At 39.4% G+C, this 26,220-nt stretch overlaps 1 protein-coding gene across 1 annotated transcript in view; it reads right to left on the bottom strand.

Moving 5' to 3' along the window:
• Nucleotides 1-1,108: 1,108 nt before the first annotated feature.
• NTSR1 (neurotensin receptor 1) overlaps nucleotides 1,109-26,220 on the bottom strand; it is a 137,167-nt gene continuing 112,055 nt past the window's right edge. Inside the window, exons 3-4 of the mRNA XM_051976713.1 lie at nucleotides 10,643-10,733; nucleotides 1,109-5,165 (exon numbers count right to left, since the gene is read on the bottom strand). Coding sequence (XP_051832673.1) covers nucleotides 4,916-5,165; nucleotides 10,643-10,733 — 341 coding nt within the window. The 3' untranslated portion in view covers nucleotides 1,109-4,915. The remainder of the gene's footprint in view (nucleotides 5,166-10,642; nucleotides 10,734-26,220) is intronic.

Genomic DNA, 26,220 nt, shown 5'->3' with positions numbered 1-26,220 from the left:
GGGCAGAGAGACATACACAGAGACACACATACACAGAGACTCACAGACAGAGAAAGGAATCAAGAATAACAGGTTATGAGTCTAGGTAACTGAGAGAATGGAGGTTCCCTCAATAGTAGAGACATTAATAAGAGAGGATTTTTTTGGGGGGAAAGACAATGAGTTCCGTTTTGGACATATTGAATTTAAGAATGCTTATGAGACATACAGTTTGAGATATTCAACAGGCAGTAGGAGAGGCAAAACTCAGGTCGGCAGAGAGGTTAAATAGATTTGAGAATCATAAATATAGAGATTATAATTAAATCTATAGGAACTGATGAGATCACCAGCTGAGACAGTATAGGAGAAGAGAACAGTGTTCAGGACAGAACTATGAGGTCAGTAAAGCTTTAAATAAGGGCTTGGCAATGGGGTGTATTTTTCTCATTCTATGAACATTTTAGGGTGTTAAGTTCAGAGAAGCTTAGTCCCAAAAGGTATTTTTTAAAATTTTATTTTGGCTATAGGAATTAATAAAACTGTTTACTAAAGAGTAGAAGGATTGATTTTCATTGCTGTCTTGGAGGTGTGCATTTTGTTAGACACATAATTATACTTGTCATTTATATGGCGTTTTGAAATCTACAAAATATTCTACATATGTTACTGCATTTGAACCATACACTAATCTATAGAGGTCAATATTATTGATGTTACTATTCCCATTTTTCAAATGAGGCATCTGAAGCTTGGAGAAGTTAAATGACATGGCAACGACCTCATGGCTATCAACAGTCAGAGGGATGATTTGAATCTAGATCTTGACCCCAAGTCCAGCACTCTATACTCTACACCATGCTGGTTCTTTGAAATATTGAAATATTCAAAAGCCTTCCTCTTTTTCAGTAAGATAGTGATATCCTACAGGTTGCCACAGTATCATAATTTTGTTTCAGATCCAAGTTTTTAGAGGTATCAGTGACTAAAGGTGGTCAGCCATTGTCTTTGGGAAAATGTTTTCAATCCAGTGCTTGCTTGGCATCTACTGTAATATGGTGGGAGGACAGATTATTACTTGGGCTGTCACCCTTCCATCAGAAACTGAGTTAAAAACAACACACATGGCTTAGCTTTTTATTCATTTATTTTAATGTGCAATTCACTTATTTCCACCACAAGTACAACACGAACAGGTTGTTGGATTCACAGTCTGAGGAATTTCAAGCAGGAAGTGGCAATGACAGAGCTGGATTTTCCCTGTGAGCTGTTTCAGCCATTCATACAAGAATCTAGTTACAGAAGACAGCTTTAAGAAATGGAGGGGAGCTGCTTTCTACAGTTACAATGTACACCACTGGACACCTTGGACGAGGAGCTAAGCAAGGAAGACTTAGAGTTTCACAAAAGGAGGCTGAAAACATGCTTTATATAGTCGGATTTGTGTTTTTGATCAAAAAGAGAACAAGCTATCGTAACACTGATGGACAACAACTGGGTTATATTTGAAATATCACCCCTGGTGACATGGACACATTAGCTCTATTTTTTGCAAGATACATAATGGGATGAAATTCAAGCCTAAGTACTTTTCATTTGACTTTTGGCCATTGTCTCTTTAATTATCCCTTTTCCCTCTCCAACTTACAGTAATATCATATATTCATAGCATAATTTATACTTTTCAAAGCACTTTCCCACATTTTAAAATTTCATCTTCATCTCCCTGCCTTGAGGTAGGCAGAGAGGGTAGCATTTGCCCTCATCTTTCACATGAGGAAACTGAGTTTTTGAGAAGTTCTGATTTGTCTGGCCATGCAACAAGCTAATGGCAGAGCTGGAATGAAAACATCCTTGCTGGCCTTGGTTTATAAGCCTAGCACTAAGAGTGAAGGATAGTGTAAATACTCTGATGCCTAAGATGGGTTGAATTGGGGACTGGGCCCTGCTAATGCTAGTTGAAATCCTATTACAAGTAACTATAGATATGAATAATATCAAGAGAACAACAGTTCCTGAATCTCCACTAGCCTGGAGGTGCCTTTGACCTTTAGTTGCTATAGTTTTTCAAAGGAAAACATGTCCATGTAGAGTAGCTTCTCACTCTGGCTCTGCTAGGGGCTCTCCTGATACCCTCCTCAGACCCTTTCACCTTAAGGCTTCTGACAAGTGCAATGTCTCATGCCTTACCCTTTCCTTTATAGCTAAGTGGGACATAAATCCTGTTGGGCAGTTGCAGAGGTTGATATAAGTGGCCCCATTTCTTGGAGTTTTCTGGCAGAAATATAGCTCTCAGAGAAGAACTTTCCTATCACGTGGGAAAATCTGAGACCCTGCATTCAGATGAGCTTGAGTTGCTTTTACCAGCTCTGGTTTGGCAGGCAGAGACATAATGGATGCATTGACACTATTCAGTAGGCTGCTAGTATCACTTTCTGAAATTTCAAGTTTAATACTTTGGGCAGGAGAGGAAACAGACTGAGCTTCTGGTGGTTCTAATCTGGAGACTTGTCCTTTCCTCCAGCAGTAGGTATGGAAACAATAATCAATCATACAATTAGTTGCAGCCTGAAGGTCTCTCACCTGACGATCTGCCTTTTTAAAAAATTTTTGCTAATATTGAAATAAAGGCCAGTTGATTACCAAAGCCATCCTATTTTGAGTCTGTTATAATGACATTATATATAGGTGAATTTTTGACTCATAGGAGTATGGGGCCAAGAGAAGGATTTTTTGAAAAGGAAAATTCCTCACCCTATTTTGGTCCTTTCCTATTAAGTCATTCGCCTCATTTATTTCAACTCTGTCTCTGTGCAAAGTTGCAGTGTTGGGATAAAGAGAAGCCTAATTTCTAACTCACATGAATTCTCCCCAATATTTAGGAATAAAGCCATCATTCTTACTTTCCTTTTTCCTCCTCTTTACCAATCAAAGCAACACTGCTTTGAATAAATGTTCAATTAATAAACCTGTCAATCATAAACATTTATGAAGTGCCTTATAGGTAAGCATTTGGTTTTGGTTTTGAGGGATTCAGCCTTCTCCCTGGAACCTTGGTTTTCCTGTTATTAATGGCATCTCTTCTGAGAAATACAAAGCTGCTGACTAATGCTAAGTGATCTTGGAACCTCCTCTCTTTAGGTAACTTTTCTCTACTTCTCTGTTCAGATACAGCGTATAAACAAATTCATGGAGCCTCTCATTCCTCTGGGGGGAAGATCTCCACTTACGTGACACTAACCAGGAATAAATATTGAGGGAATAAAAAGAGGAGACTAGTCCTTCAGAAATTCTCAGGAGCCGAAAGGAATCAGAAGCATGTTACAAAGGAAGTATGGGGGTGGGAAGAGAAGAAAGGGGGAGCCAGTCACTTTAATAGTGTGAAGGTCAAAGAAGGGAGAGAAAACATGAAAGAAATCTCTCTTTTTCCTCCCTTCTCCCACCAAATTTTATGGTTCCCTACTCAGTGGCTTCTTGCCTCCATGCATTAACCTGGATGAGTGGAGAATGAAGTTAGAGTAGAATATTCCTTAGGTGCCTGGGATGGTGGGGGAGAGAACATGACCAGAAGCCTGATCTGGGTGTAGTAGAGATATAACTAAACTATTACTTTGGGGCATCTGGGTCTGATCTGGTCTTTCCCAACTGATGGAGAGTAAAGGAGGCTGCTTCATGAAGGAGGAACAGAGTACTTTCTCAGTCCTGAGAATAAAATTAAGATTTGTTTTTCTCTTCACAGAATCCAGTGAGAAAACTGTGCATTTGGTATGATACCTATATGCAGTAGGCACTCGATGATGATGATGATGATGATGATGATGATGATGATAATTTTTGGAGGCAATCAGGATTGAGTGATTTGCCTGGGGTCACACAACTAATAAGCATCTGAGGCTGGATTTGAACTCAAGTCCTCCCAACTCCAGTTAGAGCTGATGCTCTATCCACCACACCACCTAGCTGCCCCCAATAATTATTTTTTTGAATTAAATGAAATTGAATGTAGGATCAGAATTGCTTTTAGCCCAGAGAGGAGAAGCTGAGTATCTTGGGAGTTCAGCCATTTCTGCTATCATTTCCTACTGGAGTACTTTTCAATTGGTCAAATTGTTTCTAATCCTGAGGGGAGAACTGGAGGCAGGTGATGAAGCTGGTTCTTTGCAAGAGCCTTATGTCAGTGGTGCTCTCAGGAATCCCTTCTACCCACAGTTAACTTAATTGAGTAGTTATGGATCTCATTCAGTGACTGTTTCCAGGCCCCACCTTTCATTCATTCTTTCTTTTATGCCTGAATTCTAAGCTTCCAGATAGAACCGAGGCTTATAGAACAATTACTTGTGCTGAACAGAGGCCACTTTTCTGTTTCAGTGAGCATCCTTTTTCTTATTGATTCCCTGAAACATGCTGCACTTATTAGCAAATGTTCAGCAGAGACGCATCTGTGAATGATCACCCAGGTCTAGGAGCCTATTTATCTGTCCCTGTCCTTGGCTCTAAATATCCATTAGGTAGGTAACAAAGAAAACCCCTTTTTACTGAATACTAATTTCTCCTCATTAAAGTTCTTGTTTGTTCCCTCTGGGAGAAATAATGACATCCCTGGGCTTTCAAAAGAAAGAGGGAGGGAAGGGGATGGGGAGCAGCGGATACCTTTATGCTGAAAACAAATGAATTCTGTTATGCAGGTTGTCTCAGTTTCAATTCTTAGAAGTTAAAAGAAATAGTGGAATTCCTAGCTGACCCCTAGCTGAATCCAGGTCAGCAAAACCCCTCCCCACCCACCCCCTAACATCAAATGAATGGACACATACTAAAGATGTGAAAGGCCAGTGTGCGTCTGAATGACATCACTGTGCCAAAGACCCCACCACGTGCCCTTAGGCCATGGGGGCAGCGGCCCCTTCCTCCACGACCCTGGAGCCAGCCCTCTGGAGCTCTAGTAGAGTGTTTCCCGGGTGACGTTGCTGGAAAAGGTGTGGTTGCTGGAGATGCTGTTGGATTTCCTGGAGAACCTCGGTCTTTTTTTCCTTCTTCTCCAGGGAGGGCAGAGGAAAGCCAAGGTGGAGATGAAGATCTGCCGGAAGTTGGCGGACACCAAGTTGTAGAGGATGGGGTTGATGGTGGAGCTGACGTAGAAGAGGACGTTGGTGAGCATGTAGAAGTAGTGGTAGAAATCGTAGAGGAACCTGGAAAGTAAAGGGAGAGGGAGGGAGAGAGAGAACATCCAGGTATATTAGAGACCTTCAAAAATACAAGCCGAAAAAAAAAGAAGAAAAAAGACAGGTCATAGAATTAGGCAACCATTAAAATAATAAAATCTGATAATATCAACTGGAAGGGGTCTTAGAAGCCTCACAATTCAGCCTCCCTCCTAATGCCAGGGGCTCTTCTGCAGTATTCCTAAGGATCATCTCAGCTCCACATTTTCAGTGACAGGAACTTACTACCTCACAAGGCAGATGTTACTAGATAGATCTAATTGGTGGAGAGTTAGTTCTTCCTTGAGCTGGGACAAATCCTTCCTTCCTGTAATACTTAGCCAGTGGTGCCATTTTTGTTCTCAACATTATTTTTTATTTTATTTTATTTTATTTTTTTGCTGAGGCAGTTGAGATTAAGTGACTTGCCCAGGGTCACACACCTAGGAAGTGTGAAGTGCCTGAGACCAGATTTGAATTCAGGTCCTCCTGACTTTCAGGGCTGGTGCTCCATCCACTGCGTCATCTACCTGCCCCACCATTTTTGTTTTCTAGAACAACATAAAAGAATTGGTTTTTATTTAGAATCATAAGGTATTAGATTTTGAGCTGAGAGATACCTTAGAAGATCATGTAGACCAGCTCTCTCCTTTTGCAGATTAGGAAACTGAGACACAAAGAAGTGATTTCCCTAGGGACACGTAGCTCCCAAGTATCTGAGGTGATTTTTTTTTCATAATTATAACTTTTTATTGACAGAACCCATGCCAGGGTAATTTTTTACAGCATTATCCCTTGCACTCACTTCTGTTCCAACTTTTCCCCTCCCTCCCTCCACCCCCTCCCCCAGATGGCAAGCAGTCCTATACATGTTAAATAGGTTACAGTATATCCTAGATACAATATATGTGTGCAGAACCGAACAGTTCTCTTGTTGCACAGGGAGAATTGGATTCAGAAGGTAAAAATAGCCTGGGAAGAAAAACAAAAATGCAAACAGTTTATATTCATTTCCTAGTGTTCTTTCTTTGGGTGTAGCTGCTTCTGTCCATCATTGATCAATTGAAACTGAGTTAGATCTCTTTGTTGAAGAAATCCACTTCCATCAGAATACATCGAGGTGAGTTTTTAGCCCAGCTCTTGCTGATTCCAAATCTATCACTCTTTCCACATGCCTCACCACCTCTCAAGTTTGGAATAGACCTTAAGATCTCAGTTTAGGAAGAGAATTTAGCAACCATCTCGTCCAACTGCTCACCCTATACAGGACTGCTGACAGGTCCCCTCTGGCTGAGGTCCTTCCTTCTACCGGAGAAAACACAGTCAGCTTTTAATAAGAAACATGTAAGCTTGTAATACTTGCTAATGTGTAGATGGCAGATCCCTGCTTTTATCTATCATGAATTACAGTCAGAGTTTCATCCTATATATTTTTCACTATCTGAAGGTAGCCTCTCATAATTCTTTTCTAAGCCACTCAGTTCATTTCTGTATTTTTTAGATTTCACCTAAATTGTTGCAGGCTTTTGGGTGACTTTATGACTGGCTTGTTGTAGATAATCTTGAGGCTATGACCATTACCACTCTCATAGCTCACCTAAATCCCCCAAGCTGTAGCTTAAGCAAAATTTCCTTTTCTAATTTTCCTGGCAAGGGCTTAATTTGCCAAGTAATAGCCCTTCAGAAGCTTGCTGACAGCTCAATTGAGGAGAGCAATTCAGGCTTTGTGAGGAAGGACAGAGTGACCTGCTTACTGGTCAGTTGGGGGAAGGGGGAAAATTACATCCTTCTTGCCCACTTAGTTGGCTCTTCTCAAGGACTTGGGAATGATAATAGGGTTGAAAAATGGGGAAGAATCGCTGCTTGTGAACTTTTTGTTCCAAGGAAAGGAAAAAAAAAGGTATTTGGCACTTGAATTTAACTGACTCAGTTGAAGGCCACATTGTTTTTTCCTGAACTATTTCTCTGATTGGAGCTGATGACTATGGATGGTAGCATGGGGATTATAACGGCTCAATTTGCAAGAAAAGCCACCGAGGCAGAGCTTTGAGCCAACAGCACTACTTTAAAGTCCATGGCTCTCTCTAATGAATGGATCTCAGATCTTCCTCACTATCTGAGATGCCCTCTTCTTCCAGGCTCTTATTTTTAGAAGGTTTCCTACCACGTTTGATATTTGAACACTTTAAAGGGACTATACAAAATACAGAAATCACTATATTGGTTATTAGAACTTGCTTCATGGGGCAAAAATGATATATCAGTTAGAAATGATGTGTCAGCAGAGGGGTGGGTCTTAGTTAGGCAAAGCATAATGCATCTGCACTGACTATGTGGTCATAAGATGGTCACCTGCTCATGTTAGACAAGAGAGAATGGTCTAGAGGTACAAAAATAAGTTGGGGGATTTTCCATGTAATTGAATCACCTCTTCCATGCTTGATCATAGGATGGGATCTGTATTTCATTTTCTTCATCCCCCACTGACTAGCATAAAGTCTTACATGTAGTAGGTTCAATATATGTTGTAATTATCTTATTTAATCTTTACAACAAACCCTATTATAGTCATAGATATTATTTATTTCTACTCTGGATGGGAATACTGAATCCCGGAGAGGAGAGAGGACTTGCCTTAGAGCCTGTTGTTATTGTTGGTCCTTTGTAAAGAGGACCAGTGACATCATGGGTTGATATCTCCACTCATTCATTATTTGGATGTCAATGAGGCAAAGTTGTCAGCCTCATTCTCTCTTCCTGAGTCACTAATGCCCAGTGTTAGGACAAAAGTCCCTGGCGGTGCTTGAAGCACCTAAGGGCTGTCATGGCCTTTGGAGCAAATTGTTCTCAACTGCCCATTTCACCAAGAGAGGTCTTCACGTGCTTGGGGGAGACTAACTCACTCTTGGGTTCGAGGCTTGCTGTTATCCTCAACCTGGTTTGGCCCATCTGCTGAGACAGGTTTGCTAGGATGTGACCGCCGTACATGCTACAGCTTTTTGGAGCCACAGGTAAAACTGAATGGCTAGTTGGATGCAAAAAGGTGGGTGAGCATCCCTGACAAGGGCTCAGCAAGCCTTCCTACCAGAGGTACTGGTCCTCCCTTAGCACGCTATATACCCCACTTATCCTTATACCACTGAAATCTCAGGCGTGGATCCCATCCCTGGAAGTGATCATCCAGTGGTTAGAGATATTCAAGAGAAGTCTGGCGATGACTAATTGGAAATACTGTTTATGGGATTCTTTTTTAGGTACAAGTTGGACAGGTTGTCCTGTGGGGGCTTTTTCAATTCTGAAATGCATGGCATGTATCTTGTTCTTTTATTAAGTGTGACTTCTTTGAGGTCAGGAAGAAATCTTATGTAAACTGCATCCTCCCTAAAGCCTAGCATGGCTCTACCAACAGTAGGTGCTTAATAAATGCTTATTGTAGTGTACTATAATATCTAAAGATGTAGGTGGTTAAATAAAAATGATTCCTGAGCTCTCTTCTAGCTCTAAAATCTTTATATGTTAGGATTGGTGGAACAGCTAGGTGATGCAGTGGCTGGAGTGTCAGTCAGGAAGACTGGTTTTTCTCAGTTCAAATCTGACCTCAGATATTTCTAAGCTGTGTGACCTTGGGCGAGTTACTTAATTCTGCCTGCCTCATCTGTAAAATGAGGAGAAGGAAATAGCAAACGTTTCCAGTATCTTTGCCAAGAAAATCCCAAATGAGTCAAACACAACGGAAAACAACCACAACATTATGCTAACACTGGGAAAGACAAGCTACTACAGGTTGACAGAAAAATAGATACCTAAAATGATCCCCATTCGAACTTAATAAGCTCCTTTCAGAGATTTATCTTTACTTTCAAGGATTTTGAATTTCCCCAGGTGCTAAGGAAACTTAAGAGAGGAAATGTGCCACAGTGGAAAGGTGCTGGATGAGGATTCAGATGCTCTTGCTTCAAATTTTGTTTCTGGTACATGGCATCTTTGTGACCTGACATATCTCTTTACCTTTGGGGTTTTATTTTCTTCCTCTGTAAAATGAGGGAGTTCAAACTCAAAGGCCTTTTAGGTTCCTTCCAGTTTTAAATCTATGATACCGTGACCTGATACAGGGATGGGAAAAAATACATTGAGGAGCCCTGGTTTCCTTTCTCAAAATTTGTGGGCATGGAGGGAAAATCCAACAAGGCTTAGCTTGTAGAAAAACATGCCTGGTGCTTTTTTTCTTATCGTGCAGAGCATAATTTGCACAGTGGACATATTACTGTAAAAGGTCTATACTTATTACACTTTTGTGAATGAAATCCTATCTAAATTAGTTTTGAAAAGCTTGCTTTTTTGAAGGACTCCTAAAACTTCTTAAGAAAAAAAGATTGCAATGTCAGAGCTAGAGAATTGTAGTCCAATATTCTCATTTCTCAGAGGAGGAAACTAGGCACAGAGATGAAGAACTAATTTATCCAGTGCCATACAGAGCCAGGGTTAGAACTCGGGTCTCCTGGCTCCCACATTACCATGCTTCTTCCATTGGCGATAATGAAGAAGATGCTGCTGATGATAATGATGAGTGTCAACAGAGCACTTAGCTTAGTGACTAGAACAGAAGAAATCTTGTTGACTTGACTTCATTTTAAAGTTTACAAAACCTTTTGGTCACAACTCTTTGAGTAACTAGTGTGTGCTTTATTATCATGACTATTTTATAGATGATGAAAATGTAGCTCAGAGAGTTTAAGAGACATATATATTCAAATGGATAGTTGGAACTGAGATTCAAAGGCAGGTTTTTATACACCAAATCCATTTCTTTTTTCATTGTACCACAAAGTATCAGAGTCTAAAATAAAATTCAGACTTCTGGAATCAAAGTCGGATATTCTTTTGAACTCATTAAAGAAAGTCTAGGCTTTGTGATCCCGAGGCACAAAACTTGGTAGTGGAAGGGGTGAGAAAGTGGAATGGTTGTTATTCAGTCATTTTTGTTACCCTATTTATGGGTTTCTAGTCAAAGGTACTGGAAGGGTTTGCTATGTCTTTCTCCAGCTCATTTTACAATGAGGAAACTGAAACAAACAGGGTTCGATGACGGGCCCAGGATCATATGGCTGGTAAGTGATTAAGGTCAGATTTAAACATCAGGAAGAAAACTCTTCCTAACTCCAGGCTTATAACTCTATCCACAACACCTTCTAGCTGCCCTGAGAGGGTGGGGGCAGAAAGTGAAGACTTTAACTTCACAACTTTTTCATCCACTTTTGGATGGAGATGAATCATAGGGTCCCTTGTAGGGTCATTGAGAGGCTTGGCAGCATCTTTAAGGGCAGCAGAACCAATATCCCTGAATTAGGACTTTGATTAGCACAGGGACTTGGGTTTGATGTTATAGGGAATAATTTTCCCTGAAGACACTTAGTTCCTTAGATACACAGACACCGGTTTCTTTATAACATGGAGCGGATACTTACGGGGACCAATGACTGGAAGGGATATAGCAGAACATCAAGCGGCGAACGTGGTAGGGCAGCCAGCAGACCACAAAGGCAATGACCACTGCGCCTGGAGTGGGAGAGAAACACCGTGGGGTTAGTGCCCTAGAACGGCATGTGGGCAGCCAGAGGGAGCTCGGAGACCACCTGGCTGAGCCTCTAAATTTTATAAATCAAGAAAATGAGGAAGAAAAAGAGAGGAAGGGACGTGACCGATTCCACACTATTAGCAAATGTTTTTGTGTGCTTCTGCAAGCTAGGAGCTTGGTCCATTCTAACCAGCACTTAGATCAAACTTCAGTGTTAGTTACAGTAGGCACGTGTGTGTGTGTGTGTATGTGTGTGTGTGTGTGTGTGTGTGTGTGTGTGTGTGTGTGTGTAACTTTAGCCACTTCCACTCAGTATAACACCTCTCCCGAGTGACTGCTTTATGAAGGATTCTGTGCTGGCACTGGGAAGGATGCAAGGATGAAAAGGGCAGATCACTGATAACGGTATGCTTGAAATCTGATGGGCAGGCTTACTTATTATATGTGTGTGCTAGAAATTATGAACAAGGCTGAAAGGGATGAGTTTGGTAAGAAAGGTTTGAACTTGGAGGGATGAGAAATCGGAGAACATGATTTTCATTCTCAGATCAATTTCAGGAATGAGTTTCTGAGGGTATTCCTGCTCCCCTGGCACCTCAATTATTTAAAGGAATGAAATTAATTTTGCAGTTTCATAAAGAGGAGGCGAGACTCCATATCTGTTTAGTTCTGAAATAATAAAGCCTTTGAGACCACGGCAACTGAATGTTTCATGAGCCTGGCTCCTCATGAACCCATCTGCCTCTGAGTAGCCCCAAACTTCTCTTGCTTACAGAGGTATCCTAGTGGTAGCAGCCCCCAGGGAGTTTAAAGATCCATTCAATAGGGCAAATAACTTCTCAGACATGGTAGGACAATTTCTTGGAGGTGACTCTCCCCTCCAACAGTCTCTATTTTTCTGAGGGTTTTGGTCCTAGATCATCCACATTGAGGGAAAAGGTCCTCTTCAACTCCAGACAGTTATGTCAAGTCATTCAATCTGGCCTATTCCAGTGATAAGACTTGGGTTCTGAAGACACTGAAGACTTGGGTTCTCATTGATTTTATGCTACTCATTAGTCACATAACCTTGGGTACACTAGATTTCCCTTCTGCTGCCTCTCTTTTCTCATTTATTATTGTTGTTCATCCTTTATTTCTGAAGAGGACCAATGACATTATGGAGTGATGTGTTGATTTGTTCATTAATTGGATTTAAGTGAGGCAGAATTGTATAAAACCATTAACTTCACTCTTTCTTCCTAAGTCATTGACAAAAGACAAGGCACCTGGTGATGTCCTGGGCTGCACTGTATACCCTTGGCATCTGACCAAGCTCTAAGCACTTCACTTCACTTGTTTCCAGTGTCTTCATAGCCTTCGGAAGAAATTGTTCACATCTGCCCATTTTGCTGGGGGAATCTTCCATGCTTGGGTAGCTATCTCCCTTACTCTCACATGGAAAGACAAAGTTATTCAACTAGATAACTTTTCTATGGTCTTTTCTAGATCTAAGATTCTGAGGAATCTCAAAAGAGTAGGTTTCCAGGGAGAATGATTCTCTCTGTTCTTTCCATGTTACCCATAGATCTTGTGTTTCATGCTATTAAGGCATGTCAAAAAGAGGGGGAAACCTCCAATCATTTCAAGGTTGTGAAATGCAAACATTCCATGACTCTCTAACAGGGGTCTTCGAACTTTTTAAATAGGGGGCCAGTTCACTGTCCCTTAGACTGTTGGAGGGCTGGACTATAGTAAGAACAAAAATTTTGTTTTGTGGGCCTTTAGATAAAGAAACTTCATAGTCCTAGGTGAGGGGGATAAACATCCTCAGCTGCCACATCTGGTCTGCGGGCCGTAGTTTGAGGACCCCTGCCTAGAACCTGTCTAGAAATTAGATCTTGGGTTCGTTTAGGAAAGCACAGAGTAGAAGGAATGCCCAGCATGGCATGTGAAATTTCCTGGGCAACACAAAAGCAAAAAATGTCACCAGTGCTACTTGCTTCAGGGCATTAAAGATAATTATGAGATGCAGGAGCATCTTTGGAAAGAATTAAGTCTCAAGCCTGAGTCTGCGAGTTGGCAAGAGAGGGAACAGCAGGGAGTGCTGACATTTAAAAAAAAATAAAAAATGCTGCTAAATGGACCTGAAGAAATTTCTTAGACATGAGGTGTTGGCAAATGTCATTCCCTCCTTGAAGGGCAGTCAATGCTGCTCACTAAATGATTTGACCCAGGAAGGCACATTCAAATCATTTTGCACCTGTAAGTTGGCTAGCCTGTGTGTGTGTGTGTAAAATGAATAAATAGACTAGAGATAATGATGGCCCCATCTAAATCTGATACTGTATGGAGAGGAGAAGGGCCAGACATGGCCTAGAAAACTATAATCTGGTGGGATAAGCACTGACTAGGAGTCCAGAAGAGTTCTAGATCTTTCTTTGCTCTCCCCTAGCTGTTCAACCTTAGGCAAGCCATTTACCTTTTCTGAGGCTAAGTGGATCCTCTTCTGATTCTCTGATGCTCCTTTATTCCACCAACTTTCTGAATCCCAGAATCTCAAAATTGGAAGATGCTTCAAAATTCATCTAGCCCAACTTCTATTGGGATTTAGGGCCTCCTTTCCTTTTGTGAACTCATAAATCCTTTTGGGAGTGCTTGAGCAATTGCTACATATGAAAAACCTGTATATAGTGGAAACTCATGAGGAGGAAATCATGGAGCTGAAATGGATATCATTCTATGGTTCTATGCTTTTTTATTCTTGTGCTGCTTCTCTGCCTTAGTTCTTTTTATTTCTAAGAAATAACTTATTCCAGACTCACTGACTCTAGGAAGACCTCTCTTATTGTTCTTACCTCCCTGAAGCACAATGTTCTTTCTATAGTTGGGGATAGATAGTGGGGAGTCAGGCTGGAGCTCAAACCAGAGACCAGGCAACTTGTGTAGCATTTGGTTATACTGTTTTTGAGGTTGAGAAAATAAGATGCCCAGTCTAAGAGGGAAAGGCTCTTTGGATCTGTTTTAATGGTATCACAGCTATTTGATATATTAAGCAGAGAACTGAAAAGAGGACAGTTCAAGAAAATTTATATATGCATCTACTTTGTGCAACATTTTGTGAAAATATGTATGGATTTAACTAACATTTTTCACTTTACAAAAAAGAATCTTTTTTTCACACAAAAAAGATTTAGTTGAATATTTCTTTAAATAGCAAAACTCCTGTCATCCATTTAAAATTGGCATCAATTTACACACCACTTTTAAAAAAGAACTTATCTATAATGTTTTGTTATAATATATAACTTATCTATAATGTGGTTCCAAGACCACAGATTCTCAGCGATGGAAACTTGAAGGAATTTAAGAAATTCAATTTGTATCTCAATGGGAACCTTCTAAATATGGTTATCTAGCATCTGACTGAAGTTGATGGTGATGGGAAATGTACTACTTCCTAAGAAATCCATTACTTCCAAAGAGAGATCAACTTTTGTAGAGTTTAATTTAACATTTTTTCATTACATGAAGGCTGTCTGCCTCTCTGCAACTTCTACCCATTGCTTCCATTTCTTTGTGCTCTAGTCCCAATGGAATAAGTCTTACTTCTCTTCCAAATTATAGCTCTTTGCATATTTGTCTTCCTAAAGTTTTCTCTTCTCCAAGTTAGATTTTCCATTCCGTCAGTTGTTCATTTTATGGAATGATCTCTACTCTTTTCTCTACTTTTTTATTTCAGTTATCTAGCTCTTTTTTTTTTTTTTTTTTTTTTTTTTTTTTTTTTTTTTTTTTTTAGTTCTGAGGCAATTGGGATTAAATGACTTGCCCAGAGTCACATAGCTAGGAGGTGTTAAGTGTCTGAGACCACATTTGAACTTAGGTCCTTCTGACTTCAAGGCTGGTGCTCTATCCACTGTGCCCACTTATCTAACTCTTCAAAATACTTGTTTCCCCTAAGTTTTTTTTCCCCCTCCAGGTCAAATATTCCCCCTCCTTCAGCTATTCCTTGTATGACATTTTCTTTTTCCTTCTTATTGTTTCTCTGCATTCACTTTCTTCATCGATAAAACAAGGAAATTAGAATTGATTATCTTTAAATTTCCTTTCAACTAAAATCTATGTTCTTGGTAATCCCCCTTGGGATGTGGTCCAGGTGATCAATATCTTCATTAAAATGTGGCACCCAGAAATGAACACAGTACTCCAAATGTACTCTGACTATGGCAAGAAAGATAGGGGCTATCCATTCCCTCATTTTGAGAACCATAACTCTCTATATCTGTCCTAAGATCATATAAGATTTTTTTGACTGCCATGTCACTGTTGTTCTGTCCATGTGTTTTCCACAGGAACTGTCCAGCAATGTCTTCTCCATCTTGAACTTGTTCAGTTGATTGGAGAAGAAGTTTATATTTATCCCTACTCAATTTCATTTCCATTTGATTCAGCCCAATGCTGTAGCCTGTCAAAGTCTCTTGGGATCCTTATTGTGTAGCTCAGATTGTTAGCTAGTTCTTCGAGCTTTGTGTTGTCTCTTTATAGACCTCATATGTGAGGGAGATTCTAATTTGCTCTTGCTTGAAACTAGTGTCAGTTAGACTCTCAAGATAGCTCAGAAATTTGCACCATCACTCATCTCCAGCCTGATTACTTTCTTTGACAGGTATACCCTCCTTCCATCCCTTCACCAGCAGTCACATAACATATTTAGATAGATCCTGTAGTTTCAGCCAAAAGCTGTCAGCTCTTTTAGGAAATGGAAATGAATAATATCCTACTGAACTGACTACTCTAAATCGTTAAGGAAAAGAGAGTCAGGGAGAAATCTTTCCTATGGAAGAGCACCTGCTTCAGCTCTGAAGTACATTGTGTGCCAGTCCTGGGCAATGGCAGACTTATGATTGATTAGCTAGAAAAAAAAAGCCCTTAAATTTCTGATTTCTTTAACCTATTTAATGCCATTTTTCTTCATTATATAATACTATGCAAGTGAATTCTATGTAAAGATTTGAGGTCTGAACGGGCTACCAGTTGGGCAACAGTGGGTCTGGATGTAGGCTAGGGGAAACAAATGGAATTTAGAGTTTTTATCTGAGCTTTCATATAATACCAGAGTGAAAAGAGACTTTAAACATCTACTATTATAGTCTATTCCTGAACAGGAATCCATGTTGAAGATTCCTGAATTATAGTATCCGCATCTGAATTGGGAGGGATACAATGGCCAGTTTTGATCACAGAAGATGACTGATCAACTACAGAATTTTAGATTTAGAAGGAAACTTAGTTACTATTTAGTCCAACTCATACTTCAAAAAGGAGTTTCCACTACACACCCCTGAGTACCAAGCTGATTTTCAGCTTGGTCATTTAGTTTTTGTACCAAAACCTCCAATGAGTCACTACCCATTACATCTTGAGGAAGACCCATTCCATTTATGGATAGTTTATATTGTTTGGAAGGTTTTTTTCCACCACTAACCCTCAGTTTTCCTCTTTGCAACTCTCATCCTTTGCTCCTACTTCTGTCCATAGAGGACAAATGGCACAAATCAGTCCACCTTCTCTGAGGTGATCCTTCTAGTACTTGAAGGCAGCTATCGTGTTTTCCTTGAACTTTCTCTTCATCAGGTAAAATATCTCCGGTTCCTTAACCAATCCTCTTCATAGGACATGAACTCAACACTTGTTACCACAGTAATTACTATTATTTGGACAATCTCTAGCTGGTCAATGTTTTTTCTGAACTATGGCACCCAGGTCTTAGCACAATACTCCCAATGTAATAAATCAGGTCGGAGTACAGCAAGGACCATCTTTTCTTTATTCCTGGAAACTTTGCCTCTCTTAATGAAGTTTGAAATTATACTAACTTTCTTTGACTGCCACATAACACTGATGACTCATATTCCTATTGAGCTTACAGTCTACTTAAACCTCTTGATCTTTTTCAAATTGCTGACTATGCCTTCCATGACTTGTACTTGTGAAAAGTACAAGTTATATTTTGAGCCTGAGTATGATACTGAATATTTATCTTTATTGAATTTCACTGCATTAGATTTAGCTCAATGCTCAAATCTGTCATTTATTTTTGGTTCCTCAATTTGCCATCCAGAGTCAATTCTGCTACTAACTAGTGATGTGATCTGGTGTTAGCCCTTTCAGGTTTATGTTATTTGCATTTGATAAGCATGACATCTGTGCCTTGACCCAAGTCATTGGCAAAAAATGTAAAACATCACAGAGTGAAGAAGAAATCTGTGAGTCACTCTTTTGGAGACTTTCTACCACAGTGATATTGAATTATTAACAATTACTCTCTGATTCTGGACATTCAACCAATTCTGCTTCTAATTAATTTTGATTGCTTTCTATATCACATATATCCATCTCTTCTACAAGAAGAATATGGATTTTCCACCAAATATCATGATAAGAATCTAAGCAAATTATATCTATAGCATTACCCTGATCTGCCAGCTTAGAAATCCTGTCAAAAAATGAAGCAAGTTTTAGTCTGGCAAGACCTATTCTTCATGAAGTCATGCTGGCCCTTTGTAATTGGCACTTACTTTTCTAGAAGTTCATCAGTCACCTATTTAATGTTGCTTTTTAGATTTTTATCAAGAATTAAAGTCAAGATCACAGTTAATAAATGCTTATTAATCTTACTATAGATGAGGACTTTCTTAGGCTTAGATTACAATAAAAGAAAAAAATCTTGTCTCTGCCCTTCAGAAAGCCTATGTTCTAATAGGAGAAAACATAGAAAAGGAATCTGATAATCAGGGAGGAGGGGAAGGTACCCAAATGGGGACACGGGGGAAGAAAGAAATCTGGAGAGGAAGAGCCCAGAGAAAAAGGAAGATATGAACACGGCTGATGGGCCCTCTTTAAAAAGCTAGTTTAGGAGGAATTGACTGATCAGAAGATCTTCTCCACGTACAGGGGTAGAAGGGTCTTCCCAGGATGAGAAGGCTACTGGAACATGGTGGTAAAGCCTATAGTTGGTAGACTATTTTCTTCTCTTTTAGAAAAATCACTATAACATTTGTCATTCTCCAGTATTTCAGAACCTCCATTACTTTCAGTATCATATCCACTAATTCTTTCAGTATCCAAGGATGTAGTTATTTTGAGTCAGATGAACTGAATTCATTAAGGTGAGCTAAGTATTCTTTTCTAATTACCTTACTTTTCTTGGATATCCACTTCATTAGTCCTTTTTTGTTCTGTTCTTTACAGTGTCAAGATCCTTCTCTTTGTCAGTGAAAACAGAAGTAAATAAGAATTCAGCTGCTTTGCTCTCTCTGTAGCCAGTTATCATCATCTAAGCAGAAGTCCTAATCTTTCTTTGACCATCCTCTTTTCCACTATATAAAGAGACCAATTTTTTTGTTATGCCTTTAACCTGAACTTTAGCACTCCTGACACTATTTTCATATGGCCATACTATGTTCTTATATTCATTTTTGTGTACATCTTTTAAAAATCTAAGTTGGTTGGTGAGCTCCCTGTGCATTCACACTGGTCTCTTCAGTTGCCTTCTACTTTTCCTTTCTCTATGCTTAAAATCTCTTCTGCTTATCAACCTAAGATAGCTTGGGAATAGTATTGTAAAGGGTTAGATTTTCATCTTTAGTGGGAGTCACTGTTCCTCCATCCCTTTATTTTATACTGAAGTGAGATCTCAAACCTTAATATATGTGCTTTCTTTAAACATAGACCAAGGTTTAGTGGCCACTAATTTTCTCCATATAAAAGTAGAATAAATAATAAAAATAAAAGAACAAGGGGAAAGCAATGAAAGAGCAAGGGAAAGGTTTTACTTTGTTGGATATATCAGCAGCCAATGCCAGACACAGTTATTTATAGCAAGGACTTGACTTTTTGCTTTAGATTTCTTCCTCTTGTGAGAGAGAGGAGAAGAAAACCTTGGAGAAATTACTCAGTGAATGAGAGTTCCTTCCTGAAGAAGAGGAAAAATGAATTGTCAATGGGTGGAATATGAATGCTTTACTTCCCTGTTTCCAACCACAGTGTGCACCAGTGCAACAAAAACTTCACCGTGGAAGAAATTGCATCAACAGAGTCTTCTCAGTCTTACAGAAAAGGAAAGTTGAGAAGCAGATCTGGCCCATGTGGTCCCAAGATGGAAGATGAATTTCATCTTGAATTCCAAACATTTTCATTCCATCTTCTACCCATATAAACCTTACAAATCATTCCCAGAAATCCTTGCTCCAAAATATCCCTAACTGATGGACAGGTGAAATATCATTTACTTAAACACCCATCATCTCCATAGCAACACCAGCCTTATATAAGGAAAACTCTTTGTCAACCTTGAAATAGCATATAAGTGAGCAGTTATCACAGTGATAGAGTATCAGTGAGGTACAGTGTTTAGATGGCAAGCCTTGGAATCAGGAAGATTTGTTTCAAGTGCCATCTCTAATATATACCCTGGTGTTAGAGACAGTGAGTTACTTAACTTTTCAGTGTTCTGGATATTTCTTTAAGGCTATAATTCCCAATTAAATTGTTAATATGCATTACTGGGAGGGATTTTCTACACTAGGAGTACCTCATTATGGTTATATTGACAAAAATATCTACACAACAAGAGGCAGTTAGATGGCTCCTCTCATAGAATGATAAACCCGGAGGAGGGAAAGCCTGAGCTCAAATCTAGCCTTAGTTGCATGATCCTGTCACTTAATCTCTCAATGCTTGAGTTACTGAAGCTGTAAAGGGAGGATAATAACAGGACCTGTGTCTCAAAGTTATTCTGAGACACATAATATTTATAAATAAATATAACATTTATATTTATACATATAGCATAGCACCGAGCATATAGTACTTACTCAAGAAAAACTCATTAAAAAAGATGAAGAAACTGAGGCTCAGAATAGTAAAGTGGCTTTCTTTCTCATGGTCAAGATTGTAAGATTCTGAGGTGGAATTTAAGCTCCAATCTTTTGGATCCAAATTCAGTACGTTTTCCAGGTTTCCATGTTGCCTCCTAGCCAAAGAGCTGTCCAACAATGCCGGTGAAATGCGTCAGAATATATTATTATTAGAGGCTTTTGCACAAAAACTAAATGGCCATTTTTTTTAATGGATGCCATAGAGTTGGGATTTTTGTACATGTATAGATTATACTAGGTCTCTCCCAAATCTGTTTTTATCAAAACCATTATAATATGAATTCAGATTTCTATAGCACTATAAAGTTTACAAAGGTTTTTTCTCATCTCATGAGGTAGGTAATAAAAATAGTATTATAAAATCCACTGGATGTTTGGGAAATAGCCTGACTCTAGATATTCTGACCTTTAAGTCCAGTGCTGTCTTTATCCCCAACCATCTCATATAATTCTCACAACAACTCATAAGGTAGACAGGACAAGTTATTATAAGATATTGTAAATGCTTTATATATTTATATTATTATCAATGCTTTACAGATGAACCAATTAAAGCTTCCCCCCTCTTAAGGCCATTGGGGTTAAGTGACTTGCCCAAGGTCACACAGCTAGGAAGTATTAAGTGGCCAATTCCACTTAATTTTAGTGAGACTAGATTTGAACCCAGGTCCTCCTGACTTCAGGGTTGGTGCTCTATCCACTGCACCACCTAGCTGCCTCAACAAATTAAGACTTAAAGGAAGTCAACCCAAATCACCTCATTTTATTCTTCAAACTAGATTGGCTACCAGAACCAGAATCATCCTAATTTTCTATATTTTCCCTTATTATATGGTGCTTCAAAAACTGCTTCTGGCTGGGATCAGCATTTCTTGTGGATGTAGACCAAGGGGCACTGAACCACTCTATGGCTAGTCAAAATTAGATACAAGGACCCAGGAGAAATTCTGGCATCCTGCCCTGCTGGTCACTCTGTTCCAAATGAGTCTAGCTAGGGTTTACTGGGATGTTGACTGGGATGGTGAGTCAGGATTCTAAGCATGGTGACTATTGTATGACACTGGCCTTTGGGGAAATGGAAAATTTGATGTTATTTGTCAATTTAATAAATACAGGTTCTAATCTACTGTAATTTTCCAAGAATAGTTAATCTTTCTCTAGCAGAATACAGCACATAGAATTGGTCATACATTGATGAATTTCTTCTGGGCTTCAGAAGTAAAATTTTAACTAATTCCTTCTCTGAGAAGTGGCGTGATATACTGCAAACACATTTTCTGGCTCTTGTAGTTATGAGAGGCTCAGTTTGAATCCTGGCTAATTAATTAATTATGATTGTGACTATGGGTAAATCACAAAGTTGATCAGAGCTTCAGTGTCCTCAACTAGTCAGGGCAACTGTATAAATGGGAATATGGTCTTTTTGGGAACTACATCCTCCAAAGCCTACACAGAACCCAGCAGTTGATGTCTCCCCATGTATAAACTTCAATTAGATGGGATTATCTGCAGTATACTTGGTAAGAGGCTGACTATGGACTTTTGTGAGAGATATAAGAGGTGGGAAAGTTTAATCTGTCTCTGTCCCTCTCTCTCTGTCTGTCCCTCTCTGTCTCTCTCTTTTCTCTTCCCACACCTCCTCTATTTTTCCCAATCCTTTTTCTTTGTCTGTTTCTTTGTCGGTCTCTTTATCTCTCTGTCTGGTCTGTCTTTCTCTGTGTTTCTCTGTTTCTCTGTCTGCCTCTTTGTGTCTGTCTGTCTCTTCCTCTCTCTGTATGTCTTCCTTTTTCTCCTCCCACTCTTCCTCTCTTTCTCTCCCCCATCCTTTTTCTCTGTCTCTGTTTGTCTGTCTCTGTGTCTGTCTGGTCTCTCTGACTTTCTCTGTAATTGACTGCCTGGTGAAACTGGATCATAAATGACTTGTAACTCCTCCTGTGAATGACACACCCACTGTTTCTCACTCCATCAGGCAGATTTAGAACAGCAGCTGCTCAGCTCTCTCTGGATGAATTCCACTGATGACTTTTTTATGTTTAAAATCTATCTTGATGACCCACAGGGTGGAAATGGTTTTCTGTAGATGCCAGAGCTACCTGGGGTATGTGGTAATGTTTTCCATGACTGCACACAGAGGGTGCAGCACAACTCTGTAAACCCAAGCAGTTTCCCATGAGAGGATGGGGGACAGGAATCAATTTCTTGGCTGGGGATGAGTTAGCAGAGAGGTGGTTGAGTGGTTTGGATTGCAGCGGAGGGAGGAAAATGAGAAAAGGATATAGCTATATCTGTGGAGAGATTAAAGAGAGTGTAGAAATCTGAATCATCAAGGGAGTGCTACCTGAAAAAATTCCTAAGCTTATTTATCAGCCTCAAAGAGTCCAAGGTAGGATTTGACTAATCTGATCAATCTCCACTAATATGCTAACAATAAAAGATTCTGGAGACAATGACTCAAATCTTTGTTGTCTGAACCATTACTGACCACTGTGGTGGGAATTTTAAACAAAATAGAAGGGGAACACAGGTCTCTACTGGGGAAAGTGGGGGTGGGATAGTTTAGACCAGATGATTTCCTATCACAATATGCAAGGTTGTCTACTATATTGTGTACTTTCTGTTGTATAGAAGCAATGACTGCAGCCAGACTGCAAGGAAGAACCCTGGGACAGCAGGAGAGATAAAAGCTCTATAGGGAAATTAGAAACACCTGAATGATCTTATATTAACTATTTTAGAAGCTGCTCAGGCTTACAATTACAACTTTGGAGTAAATATTTTGTTTCTCCTAATGTGTACAACATCCCTGGGGAATCTACTGGGCAATGACTTCTATGTGTTTCCTCTGTTCCTTGGACTCAGTGGGGCCAAATTATTCTAAACAGTAGAAAGAGGAAGCTTTTTCTCTTGAGGAATGATCATTTTTCCTCTTTCTTGACTGAGAAGGAATCTCTCCTATTTTGAGATCAACAACAGGTATGAATGGAGTCGCAAAAGTGAATGATCCATAAATCATGAAATTCAGTAGGGCAGAAGGTGGTTTTGGTTTGGGACTCAAAAAGACATTCTCATCATATAGCGGGTCTAAGTTTGAATATACATTACTTTTAGATTTGTCTGGGCCCAAACTTCAGAAACTTGCTTAAAACCCGAAAATGTGCCATTTTGAGGAAAATAAACCATCAGGGCTAGGTCATTTAACTTATAGGGACTCTTTATAGGTTTTCCTGATGGCACTAAGAAGACAGATTAAATTTGTTCTACTTGGCCCCAGAGAACAGAACTTAATACCAGTGAATGAATGTAAGAGAGAGACACATTTCTGCTTAAAATAAAGAAAATTTCTAACTATGAGAGCTGTCCAATAATGAGTAAATACATTAATGAATTTTAAAAATCTATTAACTGCCTATTATGCGTTAGATATTCTGGATACAAATACAAAAATGAGAGTCCCTGGTCTCAAGGTATTTTCTAAAAAAGGGAGATAGCACATAACGGAATGGTGAGAAGGTTCAGGTCAACGAGATAGAGTCTAAGAAGTCATAAGAATTATGAATGGAGCCATAAGTGACAATTATTACGTCCTTTCTAGAAGCAATGGTAGTACTTGAAATTGCTTACTTTTTCCAGAACAAGAATTGAAAAAGGGTTTGGAGAGGTGGCTACATCCACCGTGGAAAAACAAATAGTAACCTGGAATAGATAGTGGGATGAATAGGAGGTAGGGCAAAGAGTGGAATTAGGTGGTTTTGTACTCACTAATCAGTATGATCAGTTTTAAGGCAAGAATTTAAAGTGGAAGGCTGCTGCAGTAATAGTGAATTCTCTGTGTATTAACTGAAGGTTTTCAAGAAGAAGCTGGATATGGAAGATGGGTTTATGTTTTATGAAGGGACTGGACTAAAAATCTCTGAGGTTCTTCCCCTCTGTGATTCAATTATTACAAACAGTGGTTACAAGGACTTTTTCTTTTTTTTAATTTTTATTTTTAGCTTATTTATTTATTTATAAAGCTTTTTATTTTCAAAACATATGCACGGATAATTTGGCAACATTGACACAAGTACTTCTTTCCGAATGGTGCCATGTCTATAAAAGTATCTTCCTTTCTCACCAAAGATCCAAGATTACAACTCCAACTCCCAGAGAGGGTCTGTTTTCAGACAATGGAAAAGCTTTTAATTAGGCTATTTGAGTAGATTTTCTTCCTCTAAATGTCTGTTGCATTAATGGGATGGCTTCTAGTCTCCTGCATGCACTTAAAGAGACATGGAAACCTGTTCAAGACCAGATGGACTGATGGGCTTTTCTCCAGTAGTTTGGAGAGAAGAAAATGAAGCTGAATCTGTCAGAAAAATGACAGGGAACAGAGGCCCATGGGAGCAAAGAATGAACCTGTTCTGTGTATTTTGGAGCAATTTCTGTTCATTACTTGCATGTGATTAGTTTCTGGGCAAGTGACCAATGGGGAAATAAATGGATCTAATTCAAATGTTGAACATACTGGCAGGAGCAGGAGAAGCACAAAAGCATAGCTGAGCCCCAACAACAGAGCATTCTCCAAGCTAGGTGGAAGCCAGGTGGGGACTGGGTTTGAAGAAGGCCTGGCTCAAAGGTGCTGCAGTGACCGAGTACAATGGGCAGTGGATGATGCCCATTGATTCTGAGAAAAGGAAAATGCAGTTGTCTTGTATTGGCTGCGTTCCTCTATAGCGAGAAAAGTGATCTGGATCCTGCAGAATACGGATGGGTGGTACTGCCTGAGCGCTTCTTTAGGCATTTGTGGGCATTTCCTCCTAAATGGAGGAGTGAATCGCATTCAGTATGGACTGTGGAGTGGGACAAGCAGCCATTCAGCTGAGTTTGTTACAGCCTTCTGTCCTACGTGACCTTTGGCAAGTAGAGACATTCAATGCACATGTTGGTGGGCAGACTTGAGCTTTTTTGGAGGAGGTTTTTAGTAATTTAGTAATTAGGCAACAAATTATAACTCAGCTGCCATAAAGATCTATGCATCAATTATTTCAAAACCCAATCTAATGGGACATTTGTTAAGTATATATATTTCCTGCCCTCATGGGACCTTACTTTTTTTTTTTTTTTTTGAGGGTGTGGAATAAAACATGTATACACTTAAGTAAATACAAGATAATTTAAAAAGGGAGAAAGAACACTTGCAATTGGTTATGAGAGATCAGGAAAAATTTTGTGAAGAAGGTGATACCTGGGTTAAACTTTAAAAGAAACTAGAAATTCTGAAAAGTAGGGGCAGGAGAATCCTGGTAAATGTTTAACAATGGACTGAAAAAATAAATGTATTCACAACATACTTTAAAGTTTAATCTATATTACTAACATTCCTCCCCCCCCCCTTTACTTCTTGAAGTTTGGACAATCAATGAAAGCCTGATTGTAGTTTTTGCCAATTTCTGAGATATAGATATTTATACCTAAATAATTAAATCTGAGCTTCTTAGGGCTAGGTCTAGCATACTGCTAGGTGGATGTGATGACAGACCACATTATGGAATTGGGAAACAGCCTATGTATTCATATGATATTATTGCCAACTAACCCATGGTAATGACAATGGAGACCAGACTCCTAAATAGTATTTTCCAAATTGTGTTGAGTGTCTACAGCTGGGCTCTAGAAGGAGATCTCCTCATTGGTCCCAAAGCAGAGGAACATTGGTGATTGCTGGCTGGATGTACTTACCTTATGAAAAATGTGTGGTCATGGACTAGAATAACATGGAATGAATCTGGCGATATGTCTACTCCCATTGACAGAGACAAGTCATAGAATGTTGAGTCCAGGGGAGAGTCAGTTGTATAATTTGACTCCAGTACAGAATGAACACTGGAAAGTTGTATGAAATGCATTTGAAAAGTAGGCTGGAACTCAAATGCAGATGCCTTTAAATGTCACTCTAAGGAGCTTGTATTTTATCCTAAAGACAATTGTAACCACTGTCGATTTTCCAGAAGACTTGATTCATCTTAGAAAGTTTATTTTAGTAGTTGTTTGGTAAACACATTGGGAAGGGGAGAGACCAGAAGCAGGGAGATCAATGTGAAGGCTACCCCCATAATGCAGGAGTGAAGTGATAAAGGCTTGTGGCCGTGTGAGTGGACAGGAGGGAAAAGTAGAAAAGAGAGATGCTGAGGAAGTTGATTCAGTGAATCAACAGGAATCAGTTGGAAACTGACTGACTATAGAGGGTGAGGAGGAGGGAAGAATAAAGAGAGTTTCTGAGATTGCCGATCTGAATCATTGGGAAAATGGTGATGGCTTCAAGGGAAATAAGGAAGTTTGGAAGAAGGCTAGATTTCGAGGGGAAAATGAGTTCAGCAATGGACTGTTTGAGTTTAAGGTGTCTCTAGGATATGTTATGGGCAATTAGCAACGTGGGAATGGAATACAAGAGATAGATAATACAAACATACATATGTAAAGTCTTAGTGTAGCTTTAAACTTTAGTAAGCTTAAAATGCAAGCTTTTTATGTTTCTATTTATTCATTCTATATTTACACTATTTGACCAAAT

Source organism: Antechinus flavipes, chromosome 2 (genome assembly GCF_016432865.1).
Source record: "Antechinus flavipes isolate AdamAnt ecotype Samford, QLD, Australia chromosome 2, AdamAnt_v2, whole genome shotgun sequence".
Taxonomy (NCBI): domain Eukaryota; kingdom Metazoa; phylum Chordata; class Mammalia; order Dasyuromorphia; family Dasyuridae; genus Antechinus; species Antechinus flavipes.
The sequence above is the reverse complement of the archived record's forward strand: the minus strand, read 5'-3'. Positions and strand labels throughout refer to the sequence as shown.